Genomic DNA, 16,631 nt, shown 5'->3' on the forward strand with positions numbered 1-16,631 from the left:
TCACTGGAAAAATGTCAATTTAATGGACTTTTTCTTTTCTCTCAAAGAGAACACAACAGTGTTGTTGTTCGTTTACATTTCATTTTCCTTCATTATATTCGTACAGAAGTTGTATTTTGGCTTCAGGCTCCAGCTTCAGAGGCTGAGACCTGAAACTTAGTGGTTCAAAGAACAATGGAAGACACAAACAATAGAAACACGTCTGAAGGCGGTCGGTGTGGCTTAAACAAGGAAGGCCGCGTCACCAGTAACACCTGGACGCTCCACCTGGACGCTCCACCTGGATGATCCACCTGGACGCTCCACCTGGATGATCCACCTGGACGCTCCACCTGGATGATCCACCTGGACGCTCCACCTGGATGATCCACCTGGACGCTCCACCTGGACGCTCCACCTGGATGATCCACCTGGATGCTCCACCTGGACGCTCCACCTGGATGCTCCACCTGGACACTCCACCTGGACGATCCACCTGGACGCTCCACCTGGACGCTCCACCTGGATGCTCCACCTGGACGCTCCACCTGGATGATCCACCTGCTGCTGCACCACCAGTTCAGTTAATTGTGATTTTTATTGTCTCGTCTATTCACGAGTCGTCAACAATTCAAACTCAGAATTCAAAGTGTGTCCGCGTGGCGTTCACTGACTTCTGGGCGCAGTCCGCCTTCACAGAGGCTGCAGGTCCATTTCCTCGCCCACAGAGTTAAAGTGCACTTTGCGTGTGTTTACACAAGAAACATCTTTACAACACAATTTACATTAAAAAGACACAAAATACTTTTACAGAGCTCAACTGAATAACAAAAAGGTGAACTTTACTTTAAAGGCTTTACTGCCCCCTGGTGGCAGGACGGTGCACTAAAACTCAAATTCATTTAAAAATAAAAAAGCAGCCTCCTGGAAGATGAATACTTGTGGACGTTGTGCATGTTTTAGTATGTACAACATGTTGTTGTGCTGAGGAGTGAAGAGGATATTTGAACGATAATTAGGCTCTTATTCCAGGATATGCGTTTGCAGATATCATTTAATTAAATGATATTCATTCAATTTAGTTCTGTGATGATGATGAAAACATCGCGCTTAAAAATCTGATTAGATCCCACTTCTAGATTCTTAGTTGTTGAGTGACTTCCTGCCTCATTAACCAGCTCAAACACACATTTTAACAAACAAAACATTAGCATTGTTTTCACCCACATTCAGACGTAAATCAACAAAACATTTTTTTTTAACATTTCAATCCCTTTGTAGTCGAACTCTCAAAATAAAAAGAATGTGCATGTTGAGAAAAGAGGCGGCGGACCTCCAGCTGTGGGTGAACTGGGAGAAGACCAGTGTGACTGATGGGTGGCCGCGGAGCAAAAAGATCAATAATAACTGAATAAATACTGAAATATGAACGTACCGACTCCAGAGTTCATAAATTAAAGGGAGGAGAAGGCGGAGCGACACGCGGCTCCTGGTTCGCACCCACGATGCTTTCAGGGAACCTCTGCAGTGACGGCACAAAGCTGCGAGTTCAATTCCCCCCCTGAGCGCAGCTGGTGAGCGCAGCTGGTGAGCGCAGCTGGTGAGCGTCCCCCCCCCCCCCCCCCCCCCCCCCCCCCCTTCGGCTCACAGGAAGAGGTTTATTTTGGCGGGGACGGCCTTGCAGCCGGTGGTGGAGAAGTAGTGTCCCGGGACGGGGGCGTAGGTCATGTCTCCGCCCACCGCCTCCACCACGTCGCCGCGGCCGCAGCAGCCGCGCTGGCAGAGCTGCGAGCGGGCGCAGCGCTCCACGTGGCGCCGGTTCAGCGGCAGGAAGGGCACGAAGCGAGCGACCAGCTTCTGCCGGATGACGGCGGAGCGGAAGAAGCCGCCTGCGGAGAGAGAGAAGTCACTTCAGTGTTATCGTCTATGACGTCATCCTGAAGGCTATGAAGACAAACGCACACGTGACTATGAACCGGGAGGCGGAGGGACACTCACTGGCTGAGCTGTTGTACGCCGCCCGTGCGATGGCGTCCTGGAAGTCGTCCGACCGGATCTCCTCGCGGTCGCGTCCGGCCAGCCGGCTCTCCAGAACCTTCCTGTTGATCACCTCCTCTCCTGTGGTGCTGCAGGGAGACAACCACCACACCTCAAATGAAGACACACTTTGAATCTTTGTCTCCTCTCTGCCATCGGGTGAGTGTCACGCTGTACTGAGCCGGAGATACAAAGATACAAAGAGACACAGAGACATAGAGACAAAGACACAGACAAAGAGACAAAGACACAGACAAAGACACATAGAGACAAAGAGACAAAGACACACAGACGGACACATAGAGACAAAGAGACAAAGAGCGAGGAGGACATCTCACTCCGGGAGCTTTTTAAAGTACCGACAGCAGAAGCGATAACTCCGGGTTAATGTTGACGCTGTAATTCTGCTTTCCATGTTCCAGTCGTATGTTTAACTGCACTACGGTGTTTTGGCCTCTGATGAAACACATTCATAGATGTGTGTGTGTGCGTGTGTGTCTGTGTGTGTGTGTCTGTGTGTGTGTCTGTGTGTGCGTGTGTGTCTGTCTGTGTGTGTACCCGATGAAGACGTAGATGGCCTTGCGGTAGTTGGTGCGAAACACGACGTGCGAGGGACCCAGGAAGGGCTCCAATATGTCGATGACGCCCGGAGGCATCTTCTCCATCTCCTCGAACAAGAAGACGGAGCGAGCGCACGCCGTCAGGTTACCCAGAACCCACCTCTTCAGCTCCTCCTGAAACCAAGGGGGGGGGGGGGGGGGGGGGAGTACAACATGTACCTTTGAGATGTAGTACAGTAAAGACTACAATATTTACTTTATTTCTTTTAACTGCTTAAATGGAGATTGCCGACCCCCTGAACCCTGACCCCTGACCCCTGACTCACCCGGTACTGCTTGACCCGGTCGGGGGAGGGGAAGTGCAGCGCGGGGACGAAGGTGTGCACGTACGGGCTGCTCATGGCCGAGCCGTACAGGTGGTTTCCCAGCATGGAGCCGACCAGCGTCTTCCCCGTCCCCGAGGAGCCGTGGAAGGACAGCACCAGGGGCCGCTCGGGGCTCTTATTCTGAAGGAACCTCGCCACCTCCTCCGACACGATGTCCTGGGCCAGGTGTTGCCCGTACACATTCTTATAGAGGTCCCACTCCAGGTCTGGTGGGTCATGGAATTAGGACAACGGAGACGTCGATGTCACAGAATAAAACGTGTTAAAAAGCCCTTTTTACCCCAAAAGGGTCCAGGAAGTGAGGAGCTAAAAGTACTTTTACACAGGAAACAACACTTGTTTAGGAACTGGCTTTACACCCTGGTGCCAAATAATAAAGCATATTATTATTAATAATATCTCAGAGGTAAATATTTACATTCATATTATTATTAATAATAAATGTAAATATTTACCTCTGAAATGTAGTACAGTAAAAAGTACTATATTTACCTCTGAGACAATAACAAGTTGTATATATACACACCTGAGATGTAATACAGTAAAAAGTACTATATTTATTTCTGAAACAGTAAAAAGTACTATATTTACCTCTGAGTAAAAAGTAGCAGCACATGTAAATAATTAAGCTCAAAGTACAGTAATTCAGTAACTAAGTTACATTCCACAATATATATATATATATATATATATATATATATATATATATATATATATATGTGTGTATGAACATTTATTATAATAAATGTTATTACATAAATAAAAAAACGTCCCTTCACGTGCTGCATATTAACAAAGTCCCTCCATAGTTCAGAGCTATTAAAATAATGATTTAATTTCTCCTTTAACTAACAGCTGAGAGGACTTCCTGTTTAGCTCGCGAGCTAGCAGGAAGCAGCCGTTAGCGGCCGTTAGCGGCCGCTCGCGACCGTTAGCGGCCGCTCGCGCCTCACCTCTGATGTTCGGCTTGAAGTCGCAGTCGCAGCTGTCTGAGATGCTGCAGTAAAGCTTCTGGAAGACTCCGCGGACCGGACTACAGAGACACAGCACGGACAGCACGGCTAACATCTCGGCGGCCTGCTGGCACGCAGAGAAACCGGAAGAACTTTCTCCACAACCGCAACCGGTCCGCTTGTAGTCTTTCCGCGTACCGGAAGTCCGTCCGGGAACACGTAACGAAGTGACAGAAAGAACTGCATTTCCCAGAAGGCATCTGGCGCGGGGCTGAATGCGGAAGAGGGGACACGTTGGAAGACCGCGGTCCAGAAAGCAAACGTCTGGGACAACAAGTGACATTTTCTTTTCTCGCTCTATATTTATTATTTTACTAAATGAATGAATAATAATTCAAAAATTGTTATTTATATTATTACAAAACATATACAATAAAAAATATATAATTAAAACATTTATGTAATAGCAGAGGAACGTGTTATAAGTAAATAATTCAACAGAATATGAACTTTTAGACACTTTATATTAGACAATTATATTTGTAATGACTTAAAGTTAAAATAAAAAATATTTAGTAATTTTAGAAAAAATGTCCAGTTTGTAAAAACTGAACTGAAAGAACTTTTATTTATTTATTCATCCAGTCATAACACGACCACTTTAGAGGGAATCAAACTTTTTTATGACTGCAAGACGACCACTTTAGAGATCCATGTTTCATTGAGAGAGAACTATTCTGTAGTCCTTTTAAAGGTTGTTGTGATGTCACCAACACCCACAATGTAAAGAACATCACTCTAATGTCTTCAGAGGTTTTAGTGGAAGCCCAAGAAATAAAATAATCCGCCGCGACAGTGAGGTAAACATGTTTATTTACATTTCAGATAAATATTAGACGTTAATACAATGTGTCGCATTGTTAAAGAAAAGCTCCGTTCTCGTGCGGTTGAGTCGGTTCCAACACAACGATGTAATGAGAGAACGTGTGAGGAACCGCACAGGTTTTATTTTGAAGGAAACAGGAAGAAAAGCCCTGAACTGACCTCAGCACTGATTACGGCATCAGTGACCTCATCGTTACGTTAAATATTAATATATATTAAAGTCGTGATGACGCACATTGCACACACAACGTCATTCTGTTATTGGTTATTGAATATGAAGAGAGGAAGGTCCAGCCTCCAGAGACACATTCATAACACGCCCGAGGCTCGGCCTCATTTCACCAAAACAAAATCAACCACTTCCTGTTTTGTTTTCGCCGCAGAACAAAAGCAACAGAATCCTGAATAGTTCCACGGACGTCTTCATCGTGGTTAAAGTCCTCAGTGAGGAATGTGGCTTCTGGCGGAGGAAGTGAAGGACCGCGTGGATCAAGATGAGGGCCGCGGGCCGCGCCGCCTGCCGGGCGGCTCCAGCCGGGCGGACAAGGCGGTCAGCACCTGGTCAAACTTGGCGTACCGCAGCGCCTGGCTCTCCTCGGCGCCCCGGCTCCCCCACAGCAGCCGCATCTGGAAGTCGGTCAGGAAGAGCTCCAGGACCTCCGGCTGCTCCTTGAAACCTGCAGCATCAACAACAACAACAACAACAAGCCCTGGATCAACAGCAGAATGTGATTATATTATTGGGTATAGTGCAGACAAGAGAGATAGTAACAAACAAACAAGATCAAAACAAGTACTATAGACTTCTATACAACCAGAGGAGTCGCCCCCTGGTGGTCAGGAGAGAGAATGCAGCTTTAACACATGAAGCATAGACTTCTATACAACCAGAGGAGTCGCCCCCTGGTGGACAGTAGAGAGAATGCAGCTTTAACACACGAAGCATAGACTTCTATACAACCAGAGGAGTCGCCCCCTGGTGGTCAGGAGAGAGAATGCAGCTTTAACACATGAAGCATAGACTTCTATACAACCAGAGGAGTCGCCCCCTGGTGGTCAGGGGAGAGAATGCAGCTTTAACACATGAAGCATAGACTTCTATACAACCAGAGGAGTCGCCCCCTGGTTGTCAGGAGAGAGAATGCAGCTTTAACACATGAAGCATAGACTTCTATACAACCAGAGGAGTCGCCCCCTGGTGGTCAGGAGAGAGAATGCAGCTTTAACACATGAAGCATAGACTTCTATACAACCAGAGGAGTCGCCCCCTGGTGGTCAGGAGAGAGAATGCAGCTTTAACACATGAAGCATAGACTTCTATACAACCAGAGGAGTCGCCCCCTGGTGGTCAGGAGAGAGAATGCAGCTTTAACACATGAAGCATAGACTTCTATACAACCAGAGGAGTCGCCCCCTGGTGGTCAGGAGAGAGAATGCAGCTTTAACACATGAAGCATAGACTTCTATACAACCAGAGGAGTCGCCCCCTGGTGGTCAGGAGAGAGAATGCAGCTTTAACACATGAAGCATAGACTTCTATACAACCAGAGGAGTCGCCCCCTGGTGGTCAGGAGAGATAATGCAGCTTTAACACATGAAGCATAGACTTCTATACAACCAGAGGAGTCGCCCCCTGGTGGTCAGTATTCTAACTACCTTGCAGTTTGCTCTCGGCGTTGGAGCGGTAGATGCCCCCCAGCTGAGCGATGGTCCTCGCCGCCCCCAGGTGGAACATGACCACGTCCACCCCGACCTCCGCCGCCTCCCAAGGCTCCGCCCCCTCGCCCACCGCCACGCTCTTCTCCAGCAGGGCCAGGAGGGGCGTGACGTGGGGGAAGCTGGTGTTGGACAGCGGACAGCTCTCTGGAGGACGGACGCACAGAGACGGTCAGCGTCGGTCATTTAAAAAGATGAACGGGCGACGAGCGCCGAGACGAACCTCTGCCGTCGTTCAGGCTCTTCATGAACGGCCTCAGGGTCTTCTCGTAGAGAACGGCGCCCTCTGTGTGTCGCTGCCGTAACGCCGTCCAGGTGTGCTCCAGACGGGACACCTGAGAGGCAGAAAGGGATTTAAACTCAACATCTTTAATGGGATATTTGGTATTATTTGATGGAGTAATCAGTAATTTACATGTAAGACATGAGATGACCAAGAAACTGTAAATGCAGAATTTTTCTGACAGAACATTTTTAAATAATTTCAATAATAAAAAAAATGTACAAAATATTTATTTTTTAAACTCAGAGACAAAAAAAGACAAAAATGAACGCCAACACAACCACAGACGGAGTCACCTCTGCTGTTATAAAGGTGAGCCCTTCGTGACATCTAACTTCTAAGACGAGCAAACGTCTAATTATTAATAGTTAAATGGTTAATAGCACCAATCAATGAAACCAATGGAAACCATTAGCAGTGCTCGCAGATGACTTACTATTTATCATAAACTGTTAATCTTCAGACCGGGGATAAAGGTCATGTCATGCCACCACCCTCTCCCCTCCCCCCCCTCTCCTCACCTGGGGCAGCTCCAGCGCCCTCATGACGGCGGTGAAGCCGAACATGTTCCCCGTGGTGCTCTTGAGCTCGGCGGCGATCTGGATGATCTTGTGCAGCAGGCCGGCGCGCTCCTCGGTCGTCCCGGTGCAGCCCAGCAGGTGCACGGCCAACGTGGTGGCCATGGTGTGGAACCTGCACACAGTTGAGCTCATCAGGAGGAGGAAGACCCTAAAGTCTTATATTGCTTTAGGAGGTACATTATGATCTTTTTATACTCGCCAATAAAATAGATATACATATGTCGGGCTTTTATTGTGGAGGGTAGTAGACCTGCGCTGCCTTTGTCCAAGTTGAAAGGAGTAATAAAGTCTTCCGTCTCGGTTCGGGCTACTTTTTTCTTATTAAAAATAAATAAATATAGGCTCAATTCATCCCGTTCCGCACGCTGTGATTGGCTGACGCCTTTATCTGTGGTAAAAAATTATATTCTTATTCTGTGTGGAAGTTAAAAAAAACTATATTGTCGCACGAATGAAGTGTACCAAACAAATAAAGGCCTTTCCACTTTCTTTAATTTGAATAATTCGGAGCTGTTGTCAGGTTTGGTGCTAACGTTTAACACCGTTAGCATCTAAAGGCCTTCAGATGCTAACGTTTAACACCGTTAGCATCTAAAGGCCTTCAGGTGCTAACGTTTAACTCCGTTAGCATCTAAACGGGCCAATGGACGCCGCCGAACCAGACGTGGTTTCCTGCACACTCCGAGGGTTCTGAACTCACCTCTCCAGCAGGTCCAGTCTCAACTGTTGGCCATGTGGCAACGTGAGCAACTCCATCCCAGAACTAACTCCCATCATCCTTTGCTCCTCCGGAGTCACCTCCAGAATTCGGGCCACCTGGGAAACACAGACACACGTTTACTGGTCTGAAAGTGTGTCTTTATATTTGGTGATTGTAATGCACAGTATCCATTACGTCATAGTTAAGTTGTTAACGGGTCCACCAACTGTTCCCAACCATTCATTTAAAGTGGCGTTGCCTTATACTCTCTCTCGTTTTTGGTCTCCACCACCTTCTGAACAACCTATCCTTCTCTAACTATTCTTTAACTGCGTCTTTCTGCTTCCTGTGGTGAGACTGAAGCCAAGCAGCTATGCTGTGGGCCATAAAGTTCGGTGAAAAGGCCGCGAGCTGCTCTTCCCCATCATCACCAGTCCTCCCCTCCACCGGTACTCGTGACAGTACCATGCAGTCGGCCTTGGTGATGTGTTTGGCCGCCGTCCTCGGGTCGACCTCGGCCAGCAGCTCCTTCACCCGCCGCAGGACGCCGACCTCCAGAGGTTTATTCTCCCCGGGCATCAGCCGCGACCGGTACCCGCCGGGTTTGAAGGAAGAGACCGTCTCCACCACCGGCGCCGAGTACACGTTCCCGTCCTCCGCCCTCGGCGGATCGATGCCCGCCGAGCCGTCCTCCGCCCGCAGCCTCTCCACGTAGCTCCGGGGGCCCGGGTACAGCTCCGTGTAGCAGCTTCCCTGATCCTCAGAGGACGGGGAGCCCCGGTCCAGATGAGGAGAGCCGGTCCCCGGGCGCCCGGAGAGGGACGGGGGCGGAGCCACGCTGCTGCCGGGGCTCCGGCACGCCGAGGCTGCAAACAACAGCACGGTTCAGTCCACTGAGTCCACTGATGTGAGACGGTTTGTATCAAGAAAGAAAGATTTAACATTTAAGATTTGTCCTTTGGTTTTTACTTTTTCCTAAAATATATTTTTTCTGTTTCTTTTTTAAGTCTCAAAAATATGTAGTTTTTTTAAGGAATTGGCACATTTGTTTTGGCACTATTTTCATTGGCGGATTAATCCACATTAACTTCAAAATGAATGTATATAACAATTATTTGTATTATTGGAAATGTATGTACAAATACAATATCTAAAAGTAACATTTCTCCATATTTTCAAGAAAATAAATAAATAAAAGCACCCACTAACCACTCGCAGTGAGACTATCGAAAACATTAAAATGACAATAGGATGTTTACTAATCAACATCGATGACATCATCAGACAACAAAACAGAAGAGAATACCACGTCTCAGTTTTCTTGTATTATTATTGAGCAACTTTGATCAATATTTATTTTTTGTTCTAAACCTTTTTTTAATGGAGTTGATCTCCGTTAAACAAAATAAACATTATTAAAGATACTTTAAGAAATCCCAAGAGACAAATAAAGTGCCTCGCTCCCATGAGAGTCATCGAATCAACTTTGTCTCCGTCTCTCAATAGAAGACGTCTGAGAAAGAAACATCTGAACAAACCTCACTCCAACAGGAGGAAGTGGTGCATTGTGGGGACTATTTTCAGCGGCGGATTAATCCCCATTAATCCTCCAGGATTGAAGGAACAACCGTGAAACAAACTCTTTTCGTGGAATTCACATACAATTCACCCTTTTGTTGTTAACCCCTTAAAAAATCCTTCACCTCGGCTCCTGAGTCCAACATATTTGTTTTAATGTGTGATGCATTTATCTCGTGGAAGAGAACGAGGTTATGGAGTTTGCTGTTTGGTTACTCGCCGACCTTCCTGCCGATGACCTTCAAATCCCACGACAGAGAACACACGTCAAGATTATTTAAGTTTGTAGCGTTTTTTATTTATTTATATATAACTTTAATCATTAAAATATATATATATATAATTGTAATCATATTTATAAATATATATATATTTATAAATATATTTATACATATATTTGTATATATAAATATATATATACATATATATATGTATAAATATATTTGTACATATATATATTTTAATATGATTAAAATGATATATATGTATATATATATAAATACATATATTTATATATGTATAAATATATATTTATTTTAATATGTTTAAAATTATATAACAAAATAAAAAACACTACATATAAAACACCTTTTAGCTTTTTTCATTTTCTTTATCTGTCAAAAAGCGGTGGTTATTATTGCTTCTTTTGTGTTTTAAAGAAAACTAAGTGTGTCAAAAAAATTGCATAAGAGTTAAAACATTAAAAGGTTAATTTGCATCCTCATATCAACCTGCCACCACAGATCAGTCTTATCTCAGTAATCAGGGTTCAAGTTCGCCACGTGAGACCCTTTGATCCAACGGCGCCTTACATAACTAAACACACACACACACCTACACACACACTCTGAACTTTAGTCCTGCTCAGTGGCCACTCCCTCCTCAGTCGGCCGTCTGCTGTGAGGGAGCCCGGACGCACAAGCAAGCTGAAGGCGTCGACCAGCTGACATCTGACGACCAGTAAGTGTTTACGTCAAAGAACTCATGTGAAGCTGAAGCAGAGAGTGTGTGTGTGCGTGTGTGTGTGTGTGTGTGTGTGTGTGTGTGCTGAACGCTGAGCACTCCCAGATGTCTGCAGCCCTCCAGATGTTTCTGTGTTGAAGCGTTTTATGAACACTTCGTCACGCGGTCTCGCTCACAACGTTCAGTCCGTCGGTTCGTCTACGAGAACACGATCAACGTCCGGAGGTTCGGATGAGCAGAAAAACAACGACATGGTCATTGAAGCTTTATTCTGGGAACAGATCTCAGATCTCATTTATGACGACGTCGTGGACATTTATTAAAAGTAGTCTTGGACGTTTAATGTGTCGCTCAGTTTTAAGAACTAGATACCCAGATGTATCATTATCGTATTATAATTAATTATAGTACTAGTAGCAGTCGTGGGAGTAGTACATATGTGTCATCTTTAATGAGAACATCCACACAATCAGAAACACTTAGGTGAACCTTGGCAGGAATTCCCACAGTGAGTGGTTGCGTAATTAGGAGATCTGGAAGTTGCGCAAGTCTTGGATCGGCGTCTGTCCGCTTGCTGGCGATCCTTTGTGGGAAGCCTTGTCGTGGTTGCGTCTACATGTCTTTGAATGCATCTACTGAAACAGGAAGTCTTTGATTTGAGTTCATCTTAATGATTGGGATTGTGGCAGCAACTCATATTCATGAGCCATGTGCACTCTGTGTATGTGCAGGCTATGTAGTAGAAGACGCTTCGTTGCCTAAAGCGATCTAAACTAAGCTGAAAAGAATAATAATATAATAATAATATCAAAGTCAGAGGGTAATAATATGCTTCACTCTTGGATTAAAGTCTTACATTTGACCCATTCATCCACCATAACTGTAACTGTTACTATTAAATAAAAGCTTTTCGCCGAGCTAACTGTTGCTAATAAAGTAGCATATTCATCCTTATTGGGTGTTAATTGTCTTATAGCTGCCATGCGACTGTTTTCATCTGGGTGCAAATAGAAACTCTGCTTCAAAAAAGGGTTTATATTTATTGATGTATGTGTTTATTTGGCCGGGACAACGCCCACCAATCAACAGGAGAACTGTAAGCGACCAGGAGAAGCTCATTTTCTGTTCCCGGACAGATTTTTGAAGGCGAAGGTATAGAAGTTATCCATTTGCTTCCTCTGAAGAGCCTCAGGTATCTGTTAAGACACCGAGGGTGAATCAGCTTGGGTTTCTTAACAGCATCAATGTTGTTGTTGTTGTTGTTTCACCTTCTTTCATCTCAATTGAGTCGAACGGGATGGCATGCATCTGGAGGTACCACTGATGTTGATGGAGTCTGTCACCTGGAGGATGTCTCTCAAAGATCTTACAGATGGTATCTGATCAACATCTTTATCTAACAACTAACCAGACTTGTAAAAGTCCCATCTTCTAACTGCCAGGCTCCTCTGATGCTTTCCAGACTCAAATTAACCGCTCTAGAACTAAAAGTACTGCAGATTTAAGATGAAACGTGGTTCTGCAACTGTCTGGTGCTTCTAATCCAATCATATTTCATATTAGGTAACCTACACTATATTTAGTTCTCCGTAAGGTTCAACGAGTGCAGCTTCTAGATGTTTATTCCGTTGATTCACACTCTTGAACTAAAGAACTTACTGAGCGTGACGGATCTAACTTTCTTATGTTTCTTGTCAGAATCTCTTTCAGAGATGTACCAACCGACCTCGGCGGCACTTGCGGTGCTGCTCTGCTCTTCACTCTTGGTGAATGGAGGTAAAGTCCTGGTGTTCCCCGTGGATGGAAGCCACTGGATCAACATGAGAGTCCTCGTGGAGGAGCTTCACACCAGAGGCCACGAAATCACAGTGATGCGTCCGTCAGACAGCTGGTACATCAAGCCAGAGTCCCCCCACTACAAGTCCATCACAGTCAACTCCTCTACTGGTTTTGACGAAAAAGGCTTTGGGTTATTTGTAGACAGAATGATGAGCATGCGGCGCAATGGAGCTTCGCTTTGGGATCGTATATCTCTGGAATTGGAACTGCTGGAACAGTTCTACGAGATGAATAAGCAGCTGATTCAGATGATGGAGGAGATCTTTGAGGATACCAAACTGATGCAAAGCCTCCGCGATGCCAAATATGACTTGTTTCTCACAGACCCTGCGATTGGTGGAGGGGCACTTCTGTGTCACCGTTTGGGTCTTCCACTTGTCTTTAATGTGAGGTGGACTATTCAGGGTGAAGGGCATCAAGCAATCACACCTTCCCCATTCTCTTATGTCCCAATACCCGGGGCAGAGCTGACCGACAAGATGACCTTTCCCGAGCGGATCAAAAACATACTTTATTATTTCTTTACTGTTTTTCAAGTTTGGTACGTCACAGATTCCAACTTCAAACCATTCGTCCATCGTTACTTTGGAAAGGATGTCCATTACATGGAGCTGTTTCAGGCAGCAGACATCTGGCTGATGAGGAACGATTTCACCTTTGAGTTCCCACGACCCACAATGCCAAACATCGTCTACATGTCCGGATTTCAGTGCAAACACTCCAAGCCCCTGTCTCAGGAACTAGAGGCCTTTGTCCAGAGCTCTGGTGAACACGGCGTCATCATTATGACGTTGGGAAGCCTTGTGGGAAAACTTCCCGAGGACATCACCGAGGACATTGCTGCTGCTTTCGCCCAACTTCCTCAGAAAGTGATCTGGAGGCACAAAGGCAAAAGACCATCCGGCCTCGGCAACAACACCTTACTCTTGGACTGGCTGCCTCAAAACGACCTCCTGGGTCACCCAAAGACCAGAGTGTTTGTGGCCCACGGAGGTACCAACGGAATCCAGGAGGCCATCTACCACGGCGTCCCTCTGGTCGGCCTGCCCCTCATGTTCGACCAGCCGGACAACTTCTTCAGGATGAAAGCAAGAGGTGTGGCCAAAGTTCTAGACATCGCAACTGTGAACAAAGACAACTTCCTGGAGGCTCTGAAGGAGGTACTCTACGATCCAACCTACAGGGATAAGATGAAGGTGCTGTCCAACCTGCATAGAGACCAGCCCATGAAACCAATGGACCGGGCCATGTTCTGGATCGAGTTCGTCATGAGGCACAAAGGAGCGGCACATCTAAGGACGGAGTCCTACAAGATGTCTAAGATCCAGTACTACTCGATTGATGTGGTGGCGTTTCTAATGGCAGTTGTTTTGCTCGTTTTGACCGTTTTTGTTTCTGCGGTTACATTTTTGTGGCGAAGAGTGTTTTCTGGAAGCAAAATCAAAAAGGAATGAAGAATATGTCGCTAGATAGTCAACTGGATTCTTGATCTGTCTTACGTTGGTAACCTAACACATCTCAGTGTGCACCTTCACTCACAAACCTCCTTTTATCTGATTACTTCAGCCAAAGAAGTCATGTTTACATTGTTTGTTTGTTCGTTTGTGTGTTCGTCGGATAGCAGAATACCTCAGAAATAAATATCATTTGGTGTTAGGTTGGACCTTAAGTCAGCGATCAGTTTTCACTGCATATCCAGGAATATTTTTTAATGATTTCTTCTACGTTTTTTGAAAAAATAAATACTAAATCTCAATAACTAGTGCACTTATTTGAATTAAATGAAATAAGAAAAAAAACTTGCATCTTGAGATTGTTTATCCCTGTGGATGGTCAATGATTAAATATTGTTCGTAATGTTTAGTGATGATGTGTTGTTCAGTAAATCGTTCTACAAATTCATGTTTTCAAAATTATTATTTCAAGCCGTGAATTAAAAGTACCAACATTATGTATTGATTGATTGTTTATTTGCTTCACAAAGAATTGGTAATTTTGTATGTACTTTTGCTCACCCAAAGACCGGAGTGTTTGGACTACAGGAGGCCATCGACCAGACCATAATCCCCCAGACCATAATCCCCCAGACCATAATCTTGCAAGCCCGTCAATTATTTCTCATTCATCAGCCAATCACACGCATGCTCACTCATTATTCACTTGCTGTCATTGTTCGGGGCTGTCAATCAGGACACCAGCTGTGTAGATCAGCTGGTCTCCTCGATCCAATAAGCACAATGAAACAATGCCATCGTTAGCCAATCATCTTGCTGCTGTTGCATTTAAATATGACCGTCTCTCTACCTTCAGTTCGTTCATGTTGCTGTTACGCACCCCTCCACCTCCCAAGCCCCGCCCAGTCTTCGTCAGATCCATCATCACATATCATCTGTTAACAATAAACATTTATTCTTTCTTTATCTGGTCTCTCCTGATTGAAATGTATTTGGCCTAGAAACATCAAACAAATGTATATATAGGAAGTATTGTGTTCTAGGAAGTATTGTCTTGTTTCTTCCTTTTAACATTCTTTGACTAAATTAATACTATTTATTGATTCCCTATTTGAAAGATGGGCTATCTCAGCTGCTGAACGGTACCAAATAGTTTGATAATACTCACTGAGTAAAACCTGTTGTGTTCCTTGAAGCGTGTGTTATCTTTGATTACCAAAGCTTAGAAGCTTATAGGTATCTTCTTACGTAGCTGAATTAGTTTTGGGTTATTGTAATCAGGTAGCACATTGCCATTGTGTTTGAAGTTTCTGTGTATTTATGACATTCCCTTTGACATGTTATCGTGGATGCTGTATCTGGAGACAGAAGGTATACAAGAAAGCTCCCCAGCCGAACTCTGTACGTTCCGCTTATGCCCCCCAAACCTCAGACTGTCTGAATGACTATGAGTAGTGTGTGTGGTGTGAGCACATCTTTATTATAAACATTAAATCTATGTTTGTCTTTTGATATTTCTGTGCCGCACTTATCAACCGACACAAATATATACTAAAATAATCTGATAACAACGGTTATGTCTTTGAAATGTCAATGTTTGACACAAATATAATCAAAACATTTGACTGTAGTGTGCAGATGGTTTGTGTGTTTGATAATTAGAAAGATAAACAAAATAAATTATGTAATTACGTAAATAATTTACAATCCGCTTTAGTGAAAAGTTAGACCTCGAGATAAGTTATTAGTTTTAGTCCATATCTAATGTTTAAAAGGATTTCTTGCTTTTTTGATAATTTTCTTGAAATAAAATATTATTAATAATATTATTAATCTAAAAACCTTGCACATGTATCTTGTTATTGTCTAGGGGCCTAAGGGCTGGTTGATTTCTAGTGATGGTCATCGCGACACAACTGGATGTGAATGTGTTCCTGAAAAGCACAATGACTAGAACATTTTGAATAAATGATTAATAATGAGTGTTGTCTCTGTTAAATAAAGACTAATACAAATAAATGGTGACATATTAAATTACTCTTCTGTTCCCAGAAGCAGGTGTTATCCTTAACGACCAAAGCTTGAAGCTCATTGGTATCTTCTTACACTATTTACTGAATGAGTTTTGGGTTATTGTAATCCGATAGCAGTGCATTCACTTACCGTTCTACAGCTTTTAACACGTTATTGTGTTGAGATACAATATGCTATCACGTTTTCCCATTCAGTTGTTTTTATCATATCTTTTGATATTTTGTTTTACAAAAACTACAAACTATTATATATATATATTTAGTTTGTAGTTTTGGGCTTTTGACTTTAGTTTGGTACTAAACTCACTGTTGTTGTTCAGAGGAGAAAGGGAGGGTTCTCCAGCAGTCAGTGGAGGCCGGTGGTCCTGCTCCCTGTCGATCTCTGCCCCCCTGTGGAGAGAGGAAGGACTGCATGGAGAGAGAGAGAGAGAGAGAGAGAGAGAGGGAGGGAAATGGTTATTACGACAGGACATTTTTTTTTGTTTTGGAAACTAGAAGAGAGAGGTACGATATCTGTTTTTAATTTAATATACATAAAAAGTAACAAAATAAATATAATAAACTACTATGAACGATATCAAACATTTGATGAAGTAATGTATCTATTTTCACCACCAAATTCTAATGAGGTCATCCTTGGGTCCAAGTGGAGTTTTGTGCCAAATTTGAATAAATTTCCTCCAG

The 16,631-nt window shown here is 44.2% G+C and overlaps 4 protein-coding genes across 7 annotated transcripts in view; 1 reads left to right on the forward strand and 3 right to left on the reverse strand.

The window, feature by feature from the left end:
- On the reverse strand, nt 1–1,527 carry LOC117736893 (transcription elongation factor SPT5-like). Its single transcript, XM_034542538.1, has 2 exons — nt 1,415–1,527; nt 1–546 (listed from the first exon to the last, which is right to left on the reverse strand). The coding sequence occupies exons 1-2, from the start codon at nt 1,428–1,430 to the stop codon at nt 242–244; spliced, it is 321 nt and encodes a 106-aa protein (XP_034398429.1). The 5' UTR covers nt 1,431–1,527; the 3' UTR covers nt 1–241.
- tor2a (torsin family 2, member A) lies at nt 1–4,114 on the reverse strand. 3 transcript variants are annotated; one of them, XR_004609998.1, is made up of 6 exons: nt 3,916–4,114; nt 2,903–3,168; nt 2,575–2,750; nt 1,978–2,105; nt 515–1,868; nt 1–449 (listed from the first exon to the last, which is right to left on the reverse strand). XR_004609998.1 is itself a non-coding variant. In XM_034542537.1 (5 exons), the coding sequence occupies exons 1-5, from the start codon at nt 4,028–4,030 to the stop codon at nt 1,624–1,626; spliced, it is 930 nt and encodes a 309-aa protein (XP_034398428.1). In that variant the 5' UTR covers nt 4,031–4,114; the 3' UTR covers nt 1–1,623. The 3 variants fall into 3 exon arrangements, 1 of the variants encoding a protein (XP_034398428.1); XR_004609999.1 differs by having other exon boundaries at nt 1–267; nt 320–1,868; XM_034542537.1 differs by having other exon boundaries at nt 1–1,868.
- Nucleotides 4,115–4,770: 656 nt separating this feature from the next.
- Nucleotides 4,771–16,631, reverse strand: part of LOC117736890 (SH2 domain-containing protein 3C-like) — a 23,858-nt gene continuing 11,997 nt past the window's right edge. The window contains exons 6-12 of the mRNA XM_034542534.1: nt 16,255–16,355; nt 8,546–8,946; nt 8,081–8,196; nt 7,321–7,492; nt 6,740–6,851; nt 6,457–6,663; nt 4,771–5,477 (exon numbers count right to left, since the gene is read on the reverse strand). Of these exons, the coding sequence (XP_034398425.1) occupies nt 5,290–5,477; nt 6,457–6,663; nt 6,740–6,851; nt 7,321–7,492; nt 8,081–8,196; nt 8,546–8,946; nt 16,255–16,355 (1,297 nt within the window). The 3' untranslated portion in view covers nt 4,771–5,289. The remainder of the gene's footprint in view (nt 5,478–6,456; nt 6,664–6,739; nt 6,852–7,320; nt 7,493–8,080; nt 8,197–8,545; nt 8,947–16,254; nt 16,356–16,631) is intronic.
- LOC117736891 (UDP-glucuronosyltransferase 2C1-like) lies at nt 10,543–14,880 on the forward strand. 2 transcript variants are annotated; one of them, XM_034542536.1, is made up of 2 exons: nt 10,543–10,618; nt 12,320–14,880. In XM_034542536.1, exon 2 carries the CDS (start codon nt 12,334–12,336, stop codon nt 13,912–13,914), a length of 1,581 nt encoding a protein of 526 aa, XP_034398427.1. In that variant the 5' UTR covers nt 10,543–10,618; nt 12,320–12,333; the 3' UTR covers nt 13,915–14,880. The 2 variants fall into 2 exon arrangements, with proteins under 2 accessions (XP_034398427.1, XP_034398426.1); XM_034542535.1 differs by having other exon boundaries at nt 10,544–11,996; nt 12,320–14,630.

The sequence above is a fragment of the Cyclopterus lumpus genome, chromosome 9 (assembly GCF_009769545.1).
Source record: "Cyclopterus lumpus isolate fCycLum1 chromosome 9, fCycLum1.pri, whole genome shotgun sequence".
Lineage (NCBI taxonomy): Eukaryota > Metazoa > Chordata > Actinopteri > Perciformes > Cyclopteridae > Cyclopterus > Cyclopterus lumpus.

Bases quoted from the DNA above. Each gene is read 5' to 3' on its own strand.
- tor2a (XM_034542537.1), bottom strand. From the start codon at position 4,030: ATGTTAGCCGTGCTGTCCGTGCTGTGTCTCTGTAGTCCGGTCCGCGGA. The intron at 2,106-2,574 runs GTACACACACAG...GTCTCCCTGCAG, and splicing joins GCCATCTACGTCTTCATCGG to CACCACAGGAGAGGAGGTGA. The intron at 1,869-1,977 runs GTGAGTGTCCCT...CTCTCTCCGCAG, and splicing joins GGCGTACAACAGCTCAGCCA to GCGGCTTCTTCCGCTCCGCC.
- LOC117736891 (XM_034542535.1), top strand. From the start codon at position 11,924: ATGCATCTGGAGGTACCACTGATGTTGATGGAGTCTGTCACCTGGAGG. The intron at 11,997-12,319 runs GTATCTGATCAA...GTTTCTTGTCAG, and splicing joins TCTCAAAGATCTTACAGATG to AATCTCTTTCAGAGATGTAC.